General features: G+C 34.8%; 1 protein-coding gene across 1 annotated transcript; it reads right to left on the reverse strand.

Moving 5' to 3' along the window:
• Positions 1–2611: 2611 nt before the first annotated feature.
• On the reverse strand, positions 2612–5919 carry LOC110714508 (histone deacetylase complex subunit SAP18-like). The gene is made up of 6 exons (XM_021893040.1): positions 5629–5919; positions 5369–5401; positions 4672–4782; positions 3505–3600; positions 3187–3258; positions 2612–3077 (listed from the first exon to the last, which is right to left on the reverse strand). Exons 1-6 carry the CDS (start codon positions 5725–5727, stop codon positions 3045–3047), a joined length of 444 nt encoding a protein of 147 aa, XP_021748732.1. The 5' UTR covers positions 5728–5919; the 3' UTR covers positions 2612–3044.
• Positions 5920–16584: the final 10665 nt, after the last annotated feature.

Here is a 16584-nt window from a genome sequence, read left to right on the forward strand (position 1 = left end):
CAATCGATTGGATGTGTAATGAGCTAGGTATTGCAAGTATTTTGGTAAGAAAAAGGGATAGGGGAAAGGAATTATCGGAAATTGTACAATCAATTAATGTGTAAATGTGTAATAGGTTACATAATAAGAGTACTTCGTCACGACTATTGTATTATATTGGGGAATTTTTTTTTTTTTTTTGTTTGATTGATTATATATGAAAAACGAAACAGTTAAAGATTTCTTTTTGATTGATGATAATTAGAAAAAACATTTTGATTAGGGTTTGTTACAAGCTAAGGAACAAACAACATTGATAATAAATGAAAGTAGATGCATGCACACCATTAATTGGTAAAATTGCGTAACAAGTTTTGTTTTTCTTATTAAGGGTCTGTTCATATTTACTGAACTGAACTAAACTAAACTGATTGGAGTTGAACTGATTGGAGCTTAACTGAACTGAACTGATTAGAGCTGAACTGAACTGAACTAATTAGAGCTGAACTGAACTGAACTGAACTGAACTGAAAATAAGTAAATATGAACATGCCCTAAATGAATCATAGATTTATAGTCATAACTTGAAAGTTTTCGATTGTTTCAAATTTGGTTTTTCTTTTATTTAATTATTCTTATGATTAGTACTCTACATTTTCACTACCAAACCTTGCATGATTAAACATATATTTAAGGTGGTCATAATTGAATCATCATAGATGTAAGCATTAAAGTTTTTTTCCTTTAATACTGAGAATAAAATATGTTACCTTTGCTATTGTTTATTAGTCATGTCCTATAATTTCTCTAATGATTACAGAGTACAAAGTAATTAATTGACGTATACATATACCCTTGTTTGATACGAATCGCATTACTATAAAACATTAAAAGTTTAAAACCCATTCACCCAAATAGTCATCTTAAAACGCAATGTTATATATTTAAGTACATTTTTTACATAAATTAGCCAAGTACTCCATAGTTAAGTAGTAATTTAAAGTTAACTACTCGTATATGATTTGATTAGGGGACCATCGAGCGACGTCGTATTCAATCCAACATCAGCCTATGTCGGCAGTGTCTACTCATACACACGTGTTACACCATAAATCAGGACTAATAAACAGGGATTTGATTGATTATAGCATTAATATTACGGAGTAGCTATTTTTAAAAACGACATTAAATTTAATTTCATTATTAAATCCTAAACTTTCTTAGAACAAAAACAGCCATACATATATCATATACTCCGTACTAAGTACTCGTAAATCTTTGGTCAAAAAAAAGTACTCGTATTTCATATCCCTTTATTTCATACTCTGTATCAATAATACTAATACTATTACGACTTACGAGTACTAGTTAATTAGTTATACCTTATACTACAAGTCTACAACCACTATATAGGCAGATAATTTAAGCTTTAAGAGCATGCCCTTTAATAGTAGTATCCTTGGTCATAATAGACATAACCACCATACATAGCACGGTGATCATGACGGCCATAAGTGCCATCACCACCATACATAGTTTGATGACCATGATACGGGTTCCCTGATCCATGACCACCACCATCGTCACCATGTTTAGGAAAGCTTTGGTTGTAATGATCTCTTCCCCACACGTTCAATTCCAGTGCTTCTTGTATATCATACGGCTCCCTCTTAGGTTCTCTCGATTCATGGGCATAGTTATGACCACCCCAACCATTCATATTTGCGAATGATCAATTGAATTGTGCGGAGAAATAGGCTGAGCTCTACATGGTATTTATAGTGGCATCCCTTCTAGTTTATGACTTCTTTGCATCGGATTCTTTACTATTATTTAATTCGTATCATATTATGCAATGAGATTAGTATATATCCTACACTTGGAGATTATTCGGGATAAGATTTCGTAGATATTGATGTGATTAAGCAGGGAACAAGAGCGGAATCTTGGATACGTGAATCTTGATCCGACCACCATAACCATCTACGGAGTAATATTTAACAAGCGGTCGTATGACCATAAGACATATACTACCACAAACACATACGAACATGTTAATACTACATAAAGATACCACACAATGACAACTATTATTGTTTTTCTACCCAGAATTGGAATTTTTTTGGGCAACATTCAAAAAGTTGATTTACAATTCTGATTCTCCTGTCTTTAAGACTTTAACCTTCCTTGAAAGGAAAGTAAATATGCTTGCTTCCACTAAAATGCTAGAAAAATCTGAACAAAAAAATCTTGTGTTTGAAGCAACATGTAATAAAGTGATGCTAACTCAATCCTCACTATGCGTTGAAATTTCAAGCTGCTGCATTCTCGGGAGGACAGTGTCGCATGGATAGACTTAATTATTTATTTAAGATACAATTTCATTGAATTATTTGAGCGGAGTTATTTTATCATTTTTCCCTCAAAAAATAAAAATATAGCAGAATATTGATTAGTGAAGTAAAGTTGCTTACTTAAGTTGATGCTTCAAATGAGATGGATCTTGCTCTTCAAACCAATAAGAACCTCATATGCCACGTCCTGACTCCTGAGTCCTGACATGTAGTGTAGTCTTATGACCTTGCTCTAACCTGTCAAATAATCTAATAAACAGCATTAACTGCTGCATGTTTCATGCAGACTATAGATATATATCTAGTTATCAAGATCCAATCCGCAAGAAGCCAAGTATCAGTGGCCAGTATAAGGTTGTGAACTTGCTACTCAATGAGCACCATAAAATTGATACTAAATCACACGAGCCACAATGTACAGTACAGGGTTAAACACTGTTACCATCCTCATAAAGCTAACCAAAGCTGGAACGAGTATATACCCATTTCATTTAATATATGCACAGGGGCAAAACAAGTATCTTTGGAGATTATGTGCTAGATAATGTGCTTAAATATTCTTCTAACAGGACAGTTAATCACCACAGGAGCTGTAAAGCTTCCAAAAGACTAATTTCAGCGTCCCAAATCTATTGAGTAGAATAACAACCATGGATAATCTTGGTCCTGACAAATAGTTAGGTTAGCGAATTTATGCTGTAGGAGATCAGTCTAAAAAATTGCCACATCCAAGTAGTCTCCAATCTGCAACCATGAAGATTAAGGAACACTGAGTGCTAACTAAAATATCGAATGAAGTAGAGCATCTTTTGAAATTCTGTAGGTAAGCAGGTGGATTTAAGTTCTAGAATACCTGTAAACCAAGTTGAGCCAATGCTTTTCCATCATCTATCTCCCTGTTACCATATGAAAATGTTTTCCCCACCTTCATGAATCACGACAGAAACAATAACATTAAAATTACTCCAAGGGAAGACCCCACGCAGCATAAGAAAAAAATAATGGTTTGATGCCAGAACGTAACAGTAATTAATAAATGACCAGGATGAAAGTAAGCTGTCCTAAGTTTCTTATTTAGCTAGCTGAAATGTCAAAGTCATTTGCGTAGAAAGGTAGGTGAGAAGTATGTCAAATTCAAGCAGTGTAGTGGCAAGCTGGTTGAGGAACTTACAGGTCTAACCACTACATGACCTTGTTTTCCCGGGAACACAAAGGCAAAAGACAATCTTGCATCTTTCCTCCTAGCTGCTGGGGTAACTTCCTTTACCTATATGGAATAAAAAATAGAAAAAGGAAAGGAAAAAAAAAAAGGGATTTCGGTGTCAATATTTTTCCATCAAACTGAGACAGACAGACAGGAAGAAGCAACAAATGCATCATAAAGATTTAACTGCAGGAATAAATAAAATTAATGTTGATAGAAAGGCAACAAGAATTCCTTGATGCTGTCAATCCCTGTCATCAATATAGAGAGAAAAAAATTACATACATCCACATAGATCCCATAACCATTCTAGAAGGTAGTATCGGCATCTCTAGATCACAGCAGAGGTACAACTCAAAAACTCAGCCACATACATAGGAACAAATGCGCACAGAAAGCAACATTATGATAAAGGACAACTGCTCATTCCATTCGAAGCTAAATAATGAAATAAGCAAATGTGAAGTTTCTTCTTATTACTTATCTACATTAAGTAAGAATTAACACTCAAAGGGGTCTCTTCTCCTATCTTATTAGAAACATTATGCAAGAAAAAGTTTGGAAGTCCTAAAAAATAATTCCTACATGATAGGTAAAGGCTATAACAGCTTGTGTTGGAAGACCATGACATAAGGCTAGTTATAGACAAGGATGATTCCGTACAATGTGAGGAACTTGGAATGAAATTATTTCTATAGAAAAAATATGTCCATCAAGCTTGTGGAACCATATATAGGCATCATGCATTAAAGCTACATTGGTATTATATCATAATTGCCAATACAGTGTAGTTTCAGACTTTCAGATAGTCCAGAAGAGAATAGAAAGACCAGCTAAAATGGCTACCAAAAAAAAACCACTGTGGATTTGTTTAATTAAATTGTTCTTAGAACAATCCAAAGTCACATAGATCAACCATTGAGAAGTTCAAGCCACATAACACGTAATCCCCCCCCCCCCCTCCCCCGGCGTCCTAACCCAATATTCTCCTCCCTCAGTATTACTGGTATTGAGACAAGAAGAAGAAGCCAAAACCTAACATCACACTCATTCACAGAAATAAAGAAATCGAAAAAGGGGGTTATGGTGTCATGGATACAGGTAAGAATAGAAAGTCTTAAGCTAACTGCTAACCAGATCAGTTAACTCTTGTAGAGTAGCATCCTTCCAAGTATAAATTTGAAATTCATTTTTTGGCAACTGTCCTCTTCCTGCAAAGTCTTCCCTGCTATGATGACTCCCAACCTGCAAAAATTAAAGCCACTATATTATGCTACAAATAAAGTAAGAACTAAAGCTCAGACCCCGGCTTCTATCGGAGTTTGATTCTCATTGAGTCTAACATCAAGGAAAGAGTTTATAGGAGGGTGTTTAATGGTGTTCACCCTCGGCAGGCTATAATCTCAATTCCTAGCCACGCAAACTTACATACTTCATTGTTTAAACACCAAGAAACATAAAGCTGATGGAATCACATTAAGGGGATGTTTGGTATGAAAATTTGCAAAGTAGGAAACGTAAACAAATAAGTGTTTCCATTTCTATTAGTTTGGTATGAGCTGCAAGTAACAAATACCGTTTTCAAAGGGTAACAAAATCCCCCAAATTGTTACCCTTATCCAACTAGTGGAAACAAAATGTGTTTCCCTCCTCGATCATAAACTCCCCAATTTGTTTCCATTCCATAAAGATACCGAACATATATCAAAGGTAATGTGTATCATTACCCTTTCCCTTACTTATATAAATCCTTTCCATTCCGTTTACGAAATTCATACCAAATGCCCCCTAAGACTAAAGAAAGAGAAAGAGTGGGAAATAGGCAAAGTACCTTAGTGAAAACCCGAAGCAGAAAAGGGCAAGTCTGCAACCACAACAAGAAATATATTACAAACATATAACAATTGGGCATATCATCAACAAAGTAAATCAACATCATCCTTTGAAAACAGTGAAAGAGGAACAATGAAATCCCAACCTCAATTTCACATGAATCAAACTAGAGGAACCCTAAATAATGCAGAAGAATTAGACGACAGATTATGCTGGAGTAACCCTAAATCAACCAACAAAAAAAGGGGGAAATGGAACCTTTTCGCGACCGACGTAGAATGGACGTTGAGGAAGCGCGTTAAACGGCGGAGGTGGACGTTGCGGCATTCTCCGGTGAACTCCTGCTGCTCCCGCCATTTTTCTGTCTCTCTGTCTTCTCTACTGCTGTCCTTTTTTTTTTACTTTTTGGAGTGTTTTCTTAAGTTTTGGGTTTGGGTTTGTGCTTGTACCGATTTCATAGGCCCTGTTTAGTAGTTAGTTTATTGGGGGTATATTATATTATTTGACTAACTTTAACTGATTGACTAGTCAAACAAGCTAATACAAGTGTTTGGTAGTAAGCTTATTGAAAGAGTTTATTCCACTAAATAAGTTCTTTTTGAAAAAGCTCATTTTAGGAGCTTTTTCAATTAGCTTATTCATTAATTATTGTGAAATGACACTTATAACCTCATTTAATTTAAAATTCTATCTAAACTACCTACCCCACAATTAGCTTATTGGTCATTTCACATACTCAATCACCTTTAAGCTATCAGCTATTTACCAAACACTTTTATATAATCAGTTAATACAATAAGTTAGTCAAATCAGTTAATAAAATCAGCTAGTCAAAATCAGCTAACTCAATCAGCTTCAGCTTTCAGCTTTCTCCCAAACAGGGCCATAATGATTATATATGGTTCTAAACGATATTATATGATCTCGAGATATATCCCTTAAAATCTCAAGTCTTTTCAACACTAGGCCCCGAAACCACCAATATTTCTCAAAAAATGTGGATATTAGCCTTCAATTTTGGACTTTTTTTTACTTTTTTCCACTAGGAAATAAAAATTGCCGAAATGTTTACCATGGTCTCTAATACCCTCCAGGAGTCCAGATGGCAGCGTGGAACCATTCAATTTGCCTTTAAACGACCAATTTACCGGTTTACGACTTACACCGATTTCATTAACTCAAGCTTTCCACGAACATTTATGACAACATATAATGATCATATATGGATCCAAACGGAATTATATGACTCCGAGATGTATCCCCTAAAATCTCAATGCTTTTCGACAACGGACACCGAAACATTCGAAATTTCTCAAAAAAACGTGGATATTAGCCTTTAATTTTGGATTTTTTTGACTTTTTTTTCGCCCGCATTTATAAAAATTGCCGAAATGTTTACCATGGTCCTAAATACCCTCCGGGAGTTCAATTGGGTCGGTGAAACCATCAAATTTGCCTTTAAACGACCAAAATACCAGTTTACAACTTACACAAATTTCATTAATTCAAGCCTACCACGAACATTTATGACAACAAATAATAATCATATATGGTTCCAAACGGCATTAAATAACCCTCAGAATTATCTCCTATAATTTCATGACTTTTCGACACCGGGCCCCAAATCCTCCAAAATTTCTCAAAAAACGTGGATATTAGCCTTCAATTTTGAATTTTTTGACTTTTTTTCGCCCCCAGAAATAAATATTGCCGAAATGTCTACCATGCTCCCTAATACCGTCCGAGAGTCCCATTAGGTTGGTGGAACCATCCAATTTTCCTTTAAACGACCAATTTATCAGTTTACAACTTGCACCGATTTCATTAACTCAAGTCTACCACGAACATTGATGACAACAAATAATGATCATATATGGTTCCAAACGGCATTATATGACCCCGAGATATATCCCCTAAAATCTCAAGTCTATTAGACACCGGGCCCCGAAACCTCCAAAAATTTTAAAAAAACGTGGATATCCTGCAATTTTGGATTTTTTTGATTTTTTTTGCTCGGAAATAAAAATTCCAGAAATATTAACCATAATCCTTAATACCCTTCATGAGTCCAATTGGGTGGGTGGAACCACCAATTTGCCTCAAAACGGTCAATTACCGGTTTACAACTTGCACCGATTTCATTAATTCAAGCCTACCACTAACATTTATGACAACAAATAATGATCATAAATGGTTCCAAAAGACATTATATGACCCCGAAATATATTCCCTAAAATTTTAAGTCTTTTCGACACCAGGTCCCGAAACCTCCAAAATTTCTCAAAAAGCGTGGATATCATGGTCCCTAATACCCTTTGGGAGTCCAATTGGGTGGGTGGAGTCATCCAATTTGCTTTTAAACGACCAATTTACCAGTTTACAACTTGCACCGATTTCATTAACTCAAGCCTACCACGAACTTCGATGACAACATATAATGATCATATATGGTTCCAAACGGCATTATATGACCCCGAGATGTATCCCCTAAAATCTCAATCCTTTTCAACATCAGGTCCCGAAACCTCCAAAATTTCTCAAAAAGCGTGGATATTAGCCTTCAGTTTTGGAATATTTTGACTTTTTTCGCCTAGAAATAAAAATTGCAAAAATGTTTACCATGGTCCCTAATACCCTCCTAGAGTCCAATTGTGTGGGTGGAACCATTCAATTTGCCTTTAAATGTCGAATTTACCGGTTTACAACTTGCACCAATTTCATTTACTCAAGCCTACTACGAACATTTATGACAATATATAATGATCATTTATGGTTCCAAACGGCATTATATGACCCCGAAATGTATCCCCTAAAATCTCATTTCTTTTCGATACCGGGCCCCGAAACCTTCGAAATTTCTAAAAAAAAACATGGATATTAATTAGCTTTCAATTTTGGAATTTTTTGACTTTTTTTCGCATGGAAATAAAAATTATTTCCGAAATGTTTTCCATGGTCCCTAATACCCCCCGAAGCCCAATTGGGTGGGTGAAACCATCCAATTTGCCTTTAAACGACCAATTACCGATTTACAACTTGCATCGATTTTATTAACTCAAGCCTACCACGAACATTTATGAAAACAAATACTATCATATATGGTTCAAAACGATATTAGATGACCCCGGGATTTATTCCCTAGAATCTCAAGGCTTTTCGATACCGGGCCTGAAACCTCCAAAATTTCTCAAAAAGCGTGGATAATAGCCTTAATTTTGGAATTTATAGACTTTGCCCGGAAATAATAATTGTCAAAATGTTTACCATGGTCCCTAATACCATCTGAGAGTCCAATTGGGGGGGTGGAACCATCCAATTTGCCTTTAAACGACCAATTTCCTGGTTTACAACTTTCACCGACACTACTAGAAAACAGCTAAATTCCGACGGGATTTTTTTGTCGGACGACAAATTCTGCCCAGGAAAGTCCGTCGAAAAATTCCGACGGAAAGTATTCCGCCGGAAAATTCAATTAAAAAAACAAAAAAAAACTGCACCCCCACCCTTCAACCACCAGCCCATACCTTATAACCACCAGCCCCCACCCAAAACCACCAACCCCCACCTTATAACCACCAGCCCCCACCCAGAACCACCAGCCCCTATCCCAACCACAACCGACACTACCACACCAATAATGAACCCCAAAAAACGAAAATCAATCCCGAAAACACCAAAAAACGAAAATTAAACACCAAAACACAAAAATCAACCCCAACGAAACGAAATCCCCCCAAAAAAATCGAAAATTAACACCAAAATCGAAAATTAGCCCAAGCATCTTAAAATCGACAACGAAATCGAAAAAATCCACGCAAAATAAAATCAAAACCTGTAGATCTACAAATTTAAACAGAATTTCGTCTTAAAAAATGATAATTTTATTACATGAAATATATAAATATACAATTATCCAATAAAATTCATAAATTAACATAACAATTACAAAAAAAATTAACTATATCTACAATTACAATTATTGTTGGGTCGTTGTTGTTGCTGTTGCGTGGTTGTTGTTGCGTCGTTGCGTCGTTGTTGCTGTTGCGTTGTTGTGTCGTTGTTGTTGTTGGTTGTTGCAGTCGACGGTGGTGGACAAAGAAAGAAGAGGATGATGGAGAGAGGCAAGATAAAGATGAGAGGAAAGGGAAGAGGAGAAGATGGAGAAAAACTAAAGGGAGGAAAGGAGAAGAGAAGGACTGAATGAGAGGAGGGGCAGAGGGAAAAGAGGAAAGAGAAGAGGAGAGAGAAAGGAAATGAAAAATCAGAAAGGGAAAGTGAAAAGAGGCGTGAGGAGAGGAGAATAGATGAGTTTGATATTTAGGGTTTTTTTTAAACAAGTAATTTTTTTAAAAAATAAATAAATAAATTCCGACGGAAATTCCGTCGTAAATTTTTGACGGGTATAAATTCCGTCGTAAATTTTCGACGGATACAAATTCCGTCGGAAAATTAAATTACCGACAATCCGTCGGAAAGTACATATTTTCCGACGGAATAATTCCGTCGAAAACCCGTCGAAAATTTCCGACGGAATTGTTTATTTCGTCGAAAATCGGAAATATTGGTATTTCCGACGGAATTTCATGTCCGTTCGAATTCCACCTGATTCTTGTAGTGCGATTTCATTAACTCAAGTCTACCACGAACATTTATGACAACAATTAATGATCATATATGGTTCTAAACGGGCATTATATGACCCCAAGATGTTTCCCCTAAAATCTCAAGCCTTCGACACAGGGCCCTGAAACCTCCAAAATTTCTCAAAAAACGTGGATATTAGCCTTCAATTTTGGAACTAAATACCCTTCGAGAGTTCAATTGGGTGTGTGGAACCATCCAATTTGCCTTTAAACAACCTATTTACCTGTTTATAACTTGCACCGATTTCATTAAATCAAGCCTACCACGAACATTTATGGCAACAAATAATGATCATATATGGTTCCAAACGGGGGCATTAAATAACCCCGAAAAGTATCTTCTAGAATTTCAAGACTTTTCGAGACCAGGCCCCTAATCCTCCAAAATTCCTCAAAAAGCGTGTATATTAGCCTTCAATTTTGAAATTTTTGACAATTATTTTTGACCGGAAATAAAAATTTTAAAAACGTTTACCATGGTCTCTAATACCGTCCGGTAGTCCTATTGGGTGGGTGAAACCATCCAATTTGCCTTTAAACGACCAATTTACCGGTTTACAACTTGCACCGATTTCATTAACTCAAGCCTACCACGAACATTTATGACAACAAATTATGATCATATATGGTTCCAAACGGCATTATATGACCCCCAGAAGTATCTTCTAGATTTTCATGACTTTCGACACCGGGCCCTAAATCCTCCAAAATTTCTCAAAAAGCATGGATATTAGCCTTCAATTTTGAAATTTCTTTATTTTTTTCACCAAGAAATAAAAATTGTCGAAATTTTTACCATGGTCCCTAATACCTTTCGGGGGTCCAATTGGGTGGGTGGAACCATCCAATTTGCCTTTAAACGACCAATTTACTGGTTTACAACTTGCACCGATTTCATAAATGCAAACCTACCACGAACTTTTATGACAACAAATAATGATCATATATGGTTCCAAATGACATATATGACCCCGAGATGTATCCCTTAGAATTTCATGACTTTTCGACTCCAGGCCCTGAAACCTCCAAATTTTTTCAAAAAGCGTGGATATTAGCCTTTAATTTTGGAATTTTTTGACTTTTTTGCTTAGAAATAAAAATTATTGCCGAAATGTTTACCATGGTCCCTAATACCCTCCGGGAGTCCAATTTGGTGTGTTAAACCAATCAATTTTCTTTTAAACGACCAATTTACCTCTTACAACTTGCACCGAACCCGACTTGAATCGGAATTGACCCAAGCCCGTTTTAATCCGTCAAAACACGAATTTAACCTGACTTGTTACTAATCTGACCTGAATTTAACCAGACCAGTTCCTAACCCGACCCGAATTTATCCCAAAGTTGCAAACCTGACCTTAAATCAACACGACTTGTTATTGACCTGACCCAAATTCAACCCGACTTGTTATTGACCCGACCCGAATTTTACCATACCTATTACTTATCCAACCCGATCTGTTATTAACCCGACTTGAAATTAACATGGATTGTTATTGATCCGACCTAAATTCAACCCAAATTGTTCCTAACCCGATTTCAAATCACCTTAAATTCAATTTAGACCACCTTATTATTGTTGATCAAAGCATTTTGTCTTGGGAGGCCAAGTCGGTCCAAGCTAAGCCAACAAAAGAAAGGAGCATCATCCTCAAATTTAGGAGTTGAATATAGTATATATTTGTTGTATGGTCAAATTAAAGGAGATAATTATCTTTCAAAATTATAGACTAAAGTTCCCTAGTATATTTCCATATATATTATAGTCAAAATAACTAATTAGCTTGATAAAAATGATAATTATCTATTTATAGTTAGTTGAACCCGAATATGACCTGACTTGGAAATGACCCGACCTGATTGTAAGCTGCAAATTATTGACTTGAACATAAATCGATTTGAATTCAAGAATGACTCGACTTGGAAATGACCCAACCTGATTATAACCCGCAAATTATTGACTTGAATCGAACCCGACTTGAACCCGAAAATGACCCGACTTGAAAATGACCCGACCTGATTATAATCCGCAAATTATTGACTTGAACCGAAACCGACTCAAACCCGAGAATGACCCGACCTGATTCTAACTCGCAAATTATTTACTTGAACCGAACATGACTCGAACCCGAGAATTACCCTAACCCGAATTAAACCCAACCTATTCTTCACCCGACCCGAATGTAACCCGACCTATTATTAACTCAACCTAAACCCGATAAAAAGTATGACGCGACCCGACTCAAGCATGACCCAACCGAAACCCGACCCGCTTAGGTTATGGAATTAATTTAAATTGATACGACCCGAGTTGACCCGACCCACTCTTAACCGACTCAAACCTGACCCGTTTACCCGAATTGGCAGCTCTAGTTATGCTAGTAAAATTTACTATATATGCCCCGATTTCTTGAGAGGTTATATACACTTGAGTGTATCGTACACCTATAATTATTTGTTCTCGTTTTGATGATTGTTATTAATTTCACCATCAAATAAACAGTAAAAACTAACCTTATGTTAGTTGGGTGTACAATACACCCTGTGTTTATAACAAATTCTAAATTTCCTTTGCATTGTTTGCTTATTACGTAGTATATAGAAACATGTTGAGTTGATGAGTTCTGCACTTTCCAACATACAAAATTACAAAGAGTCGTGACTTTAATTTATATTTTGTAATATCGTTAGTTTTCGATTAAGTAAAAATAAAAAAGGATGTATTGAAAATATAAATCTAATAAGATCTTGCAATTGATGGCCAAATGAAAAATGAGTCAATAGTATACGTAAAAGTCTAACTATTGCAATTTTAGAGAAGCAGAAAATATGTATTAATTGTACACGAGTATGAAATCTATAACATATTAACATTAACTCCATAATATATTGAGGTTGAAGTGGCATGGGTGGAGTACTTGATAAATCGGCATTGCTCCCTACTTCAAGTCCACTAGATAGATTTATAAACTCGTAAACAAAATAAGTTTCGACAACATAAAACTTAAAGCATCACTAAATTAAGTTATGTTATAGTTAAATAAGGTGTACGTATCAAACAAAATGAGCCTTTATTCTTTGATAACCATTAATAATAATTGAGCTTGGAAATAAAAACAATGAACAAATGAGTATCAGCTATGTGAACTCAACTGTGAACTGTCATAGCCTCATAGGTTCATTGAAATTAAAAAAATCTATCAACGTCCATCATAGGCAGGCAACAATTTAATCAGCAAATAATTGGAAATTTGTTACTTTAATATCCCTTGTCACATGTAATTAGCCAATAATTAGCATTTGCATGTCATGAGGTACTAGAACAATGAAGTTGTCGGCCTTCAAATGCGTAAACAATGCGATTACTAGGGACAATTAATGAGTCAACTAATCTACCTGATTTTATCCCTTTTTTTCGTGGGAATTGAGGAGCGCCCAATAAATAATTTACACCTTAGGCAATTATATGTACGGACGTTATATTCTGTTACACTCGTATCATTAGTATTGTCTTCTCTTAAATCTAAACTTTGTCTCACGTACATGGTCATCTACAAAGTACATACAAATACTATAATGACGTGAAGTAACTAGCTTCTTCCTTCTACAGATCGATGTAAAATCATACCTAAGCGATCACAATAAACCTAAAGGTGGTTAATCTATATGTTTCATTAATCCAAATGATAATATGTTTTTCATTAATCAACACCCAATGTATGTTTATTTTCTCTTACTACCTCCGTTTCATATTTTTTGCAACTTTGGCTATTATTTGAGAGACATAAAATATTCCAAAGTTGCAAAAAACATGAAACGGATGTAGTAAAAAAAATCCCATGAAAAAGAGGAAAGTACTAAGAAATCCTTGTACAAGAATTGAATAGCTTGGTTCATAATAGGGCAGTGAAGAATCAAATTCTGAAAAAGGTGGAAATAAAATAAAAAAGAGGTCTAGTATTCAATTTCTAAATATAGTAAAGGCTACTTATTAAAGTAGTCCATTAGGTCATAAAGACATTCTATTTTGGGTAAGTGATAAGTGATAACCATCACCACCACTGTTTAATTGTATTAGATGGCTTGTCATTTTCCATTTTTAAGTGGGGTCCATCCATGAAATCATTTCATCAAATTATATGCTCTGAAATTTATTTATTTTTATCAGAGATTCATATGCAAATATCATACATTTATTCACTGTTTGAAGTAACTTTTGAATTATATTGCTTTCCCTTTTTTTTTCTAGACAAAGTGGATGAAGTTTAATGTAGGGTTTAATAGAGAAGTTAATATTTACCATAATTATTTATTCAGACATTTTAGTAAAATAAATAAGTAAGGAGTATAATTTTACTCATCTTTTCAGATTGTTGTGAACAAAAACATAAAATAACTTATTATGTTGATATAATACGCGGTTGTTTGTTGAGCCTATATCTTCACAACTTCAATAAGGTCCTTTTCTACTTCTAAATATGCTTTCATCCTCTCAAATGGGATTTTTTTTTTTAAAAAAAAAACATAAAAGTATACTAGTGTTGCTAATGTTATGATTTTCTCAATCGATAAATTACCATATTCGACCAACTTATATATACTAAGTACAAATTTATGTGGCTTACCAAATTCATATAATTGGCTAGATAAGGCTAGCTAGATGGCACATGGCAGGCACAATTAACTAGTTATTAAGGTACATCATACCACTATATACTATACCTAGAGCATTTTATATTTTTATGTAGCTAACGATGATTGATGAAATTTGTTCGATTGTCATATGTACCACTACTAGCTTGTAGTAGTACAACAGATAGTAGTGTTGTTTAGTCTATCATTTCATGTCAAGAAAATAAAATCATTCTACTATCTTAGTATAAACAAAGTTGCTTTAATTTTCCTTTGATTTAACTTCATTTACTGATGTTTCTATTTATGGCTTTGGCACTGCATCCTATAGTTTCCTCCTGCAAGTCATACGGATTTAATGTTATCCATATGCATGCATGTGACCAGAATTTTCGCTATAACATCCGCATAAACTACCTACAAGCTAAGAGTACAGCTAGTACGTGTTTATTATATATGCGAGTGTACATACTCACATTTACATTTAGTAATATTTTCATTAAGTAATTATCAACTCGCTAATTAACTTAGAAACTTATTATTATGTCTCATGACTAGCTGGCTGTTATAGCCACGTGTGACGTGTCATATGGTAAAGTTTTAAATTTTAGTCTTTAAGAAAAAGATATTTGCTCTCTCGATCAAACATAAACCTCAATTACGTTCAATTCAAATAGGGCACTACGTACCCTCTATGCAAATTAGATGCTAATCCGTAGTTTTTTGAGGTTATTCTAGGATATGATGGTAATGTTGAAATGGTCACAAATTGGTGGAATCAAGGTCGATCGTGAGAATTATCCATTACATAGCTAGTTTTTTTTCTTTTTACAATAGCATACATAGCTAGGTTTCGTCCCCTAATTAGGTGCATCGATGCTTTTTGTCAATCAAACGACATTTTATTCTTCTATCTTCGTCTTTATAATTTTTTATGTCAATTAATAATTTAAACGAGTACAGACGTACTTATATAATTACTTTGTATGGTTTGTGGAAGACGTGCTTGGTTGATACATAAAGATTTATAGACACATTGTGCTAATTTGTTGGCGTTGCCACATTAGATAATAGGAACGCCAAATTAAAGAAAATAAGATCAGTTTCAACCTTTCAATAGTAATTTATCATAATAATTCAATCATGCGAATCTCATTGTAATGATGGTCTGTTATCAAGTAAGAGGACCACGTGATAGACAAAAAAACCACCAAATAAATTTGAATCATAATTCTCATTTTTGGTTAAGGACTTATATTTTTAGACATCCCTCTATGATAGAAAATGAATATATTGATAGAGTATAAAACATATTCCTGGACCTCAACCATAAGCTTAAACTTTTGGTTAAGTTGGTCCACTAACATGGTATCGGAGCCAGGGTGACACAAAGGTCACGAGTTCGAATCTCATCCACCCCCACTTTCAAGTGGAATATTAAGCGCTGGGTATGAGGAGGGCCCATGCTGCATCCACACTTGCTCTCGTGTGAGGGGGAATGATAGAGTATAAAACATATTCCTGAGCCTCAACCATAAGCTTAAGCTTTTGGTTGAGTTGGTCCACTAACATATATATCATATATGCCACTATGTTCTTGTTCAACTGATCAATGTTCATTCACGATCACATTACAATTATAGCAAGACCATAACATAAATCCACTTTTTTTTACTTTAATATGGAATAATTATTTTCTTTTAAATGGATTAATTTTGTATAAATAGCTACTTTGATCGGTATTAATTAATTAATTTGTAACAATTGGCCACAACCATGATCTCTACTATCGGACAATAATTTAAAAGACGGGAGAGTTTCAGTGTGTAACATAAATAAAAGTTACGGAGTATAGGATTATTTTTTTTACGATAGGATATATCATTTATTAAAGTCCTTGCTCTACTTTCGATCATTGAATCCCATTCTTTGATCAAAC

Source organism: Chenopodium quinoa, unplaced genomic scaffold (assembly GCF_001683475.1).
Source record: "Chenopodium quinoa cultivar QQ74 unplaced genomic scaffold, ASM168347v1, whole genome shotgun sequence".
Taxonomy (NCBI): Eukaryota; Viridiplantae; Streptophyta; class Magnoliopsida; order Caryophyllales; family Amaranthaceae; genus Chenopodium; species Chenopodium quinoa.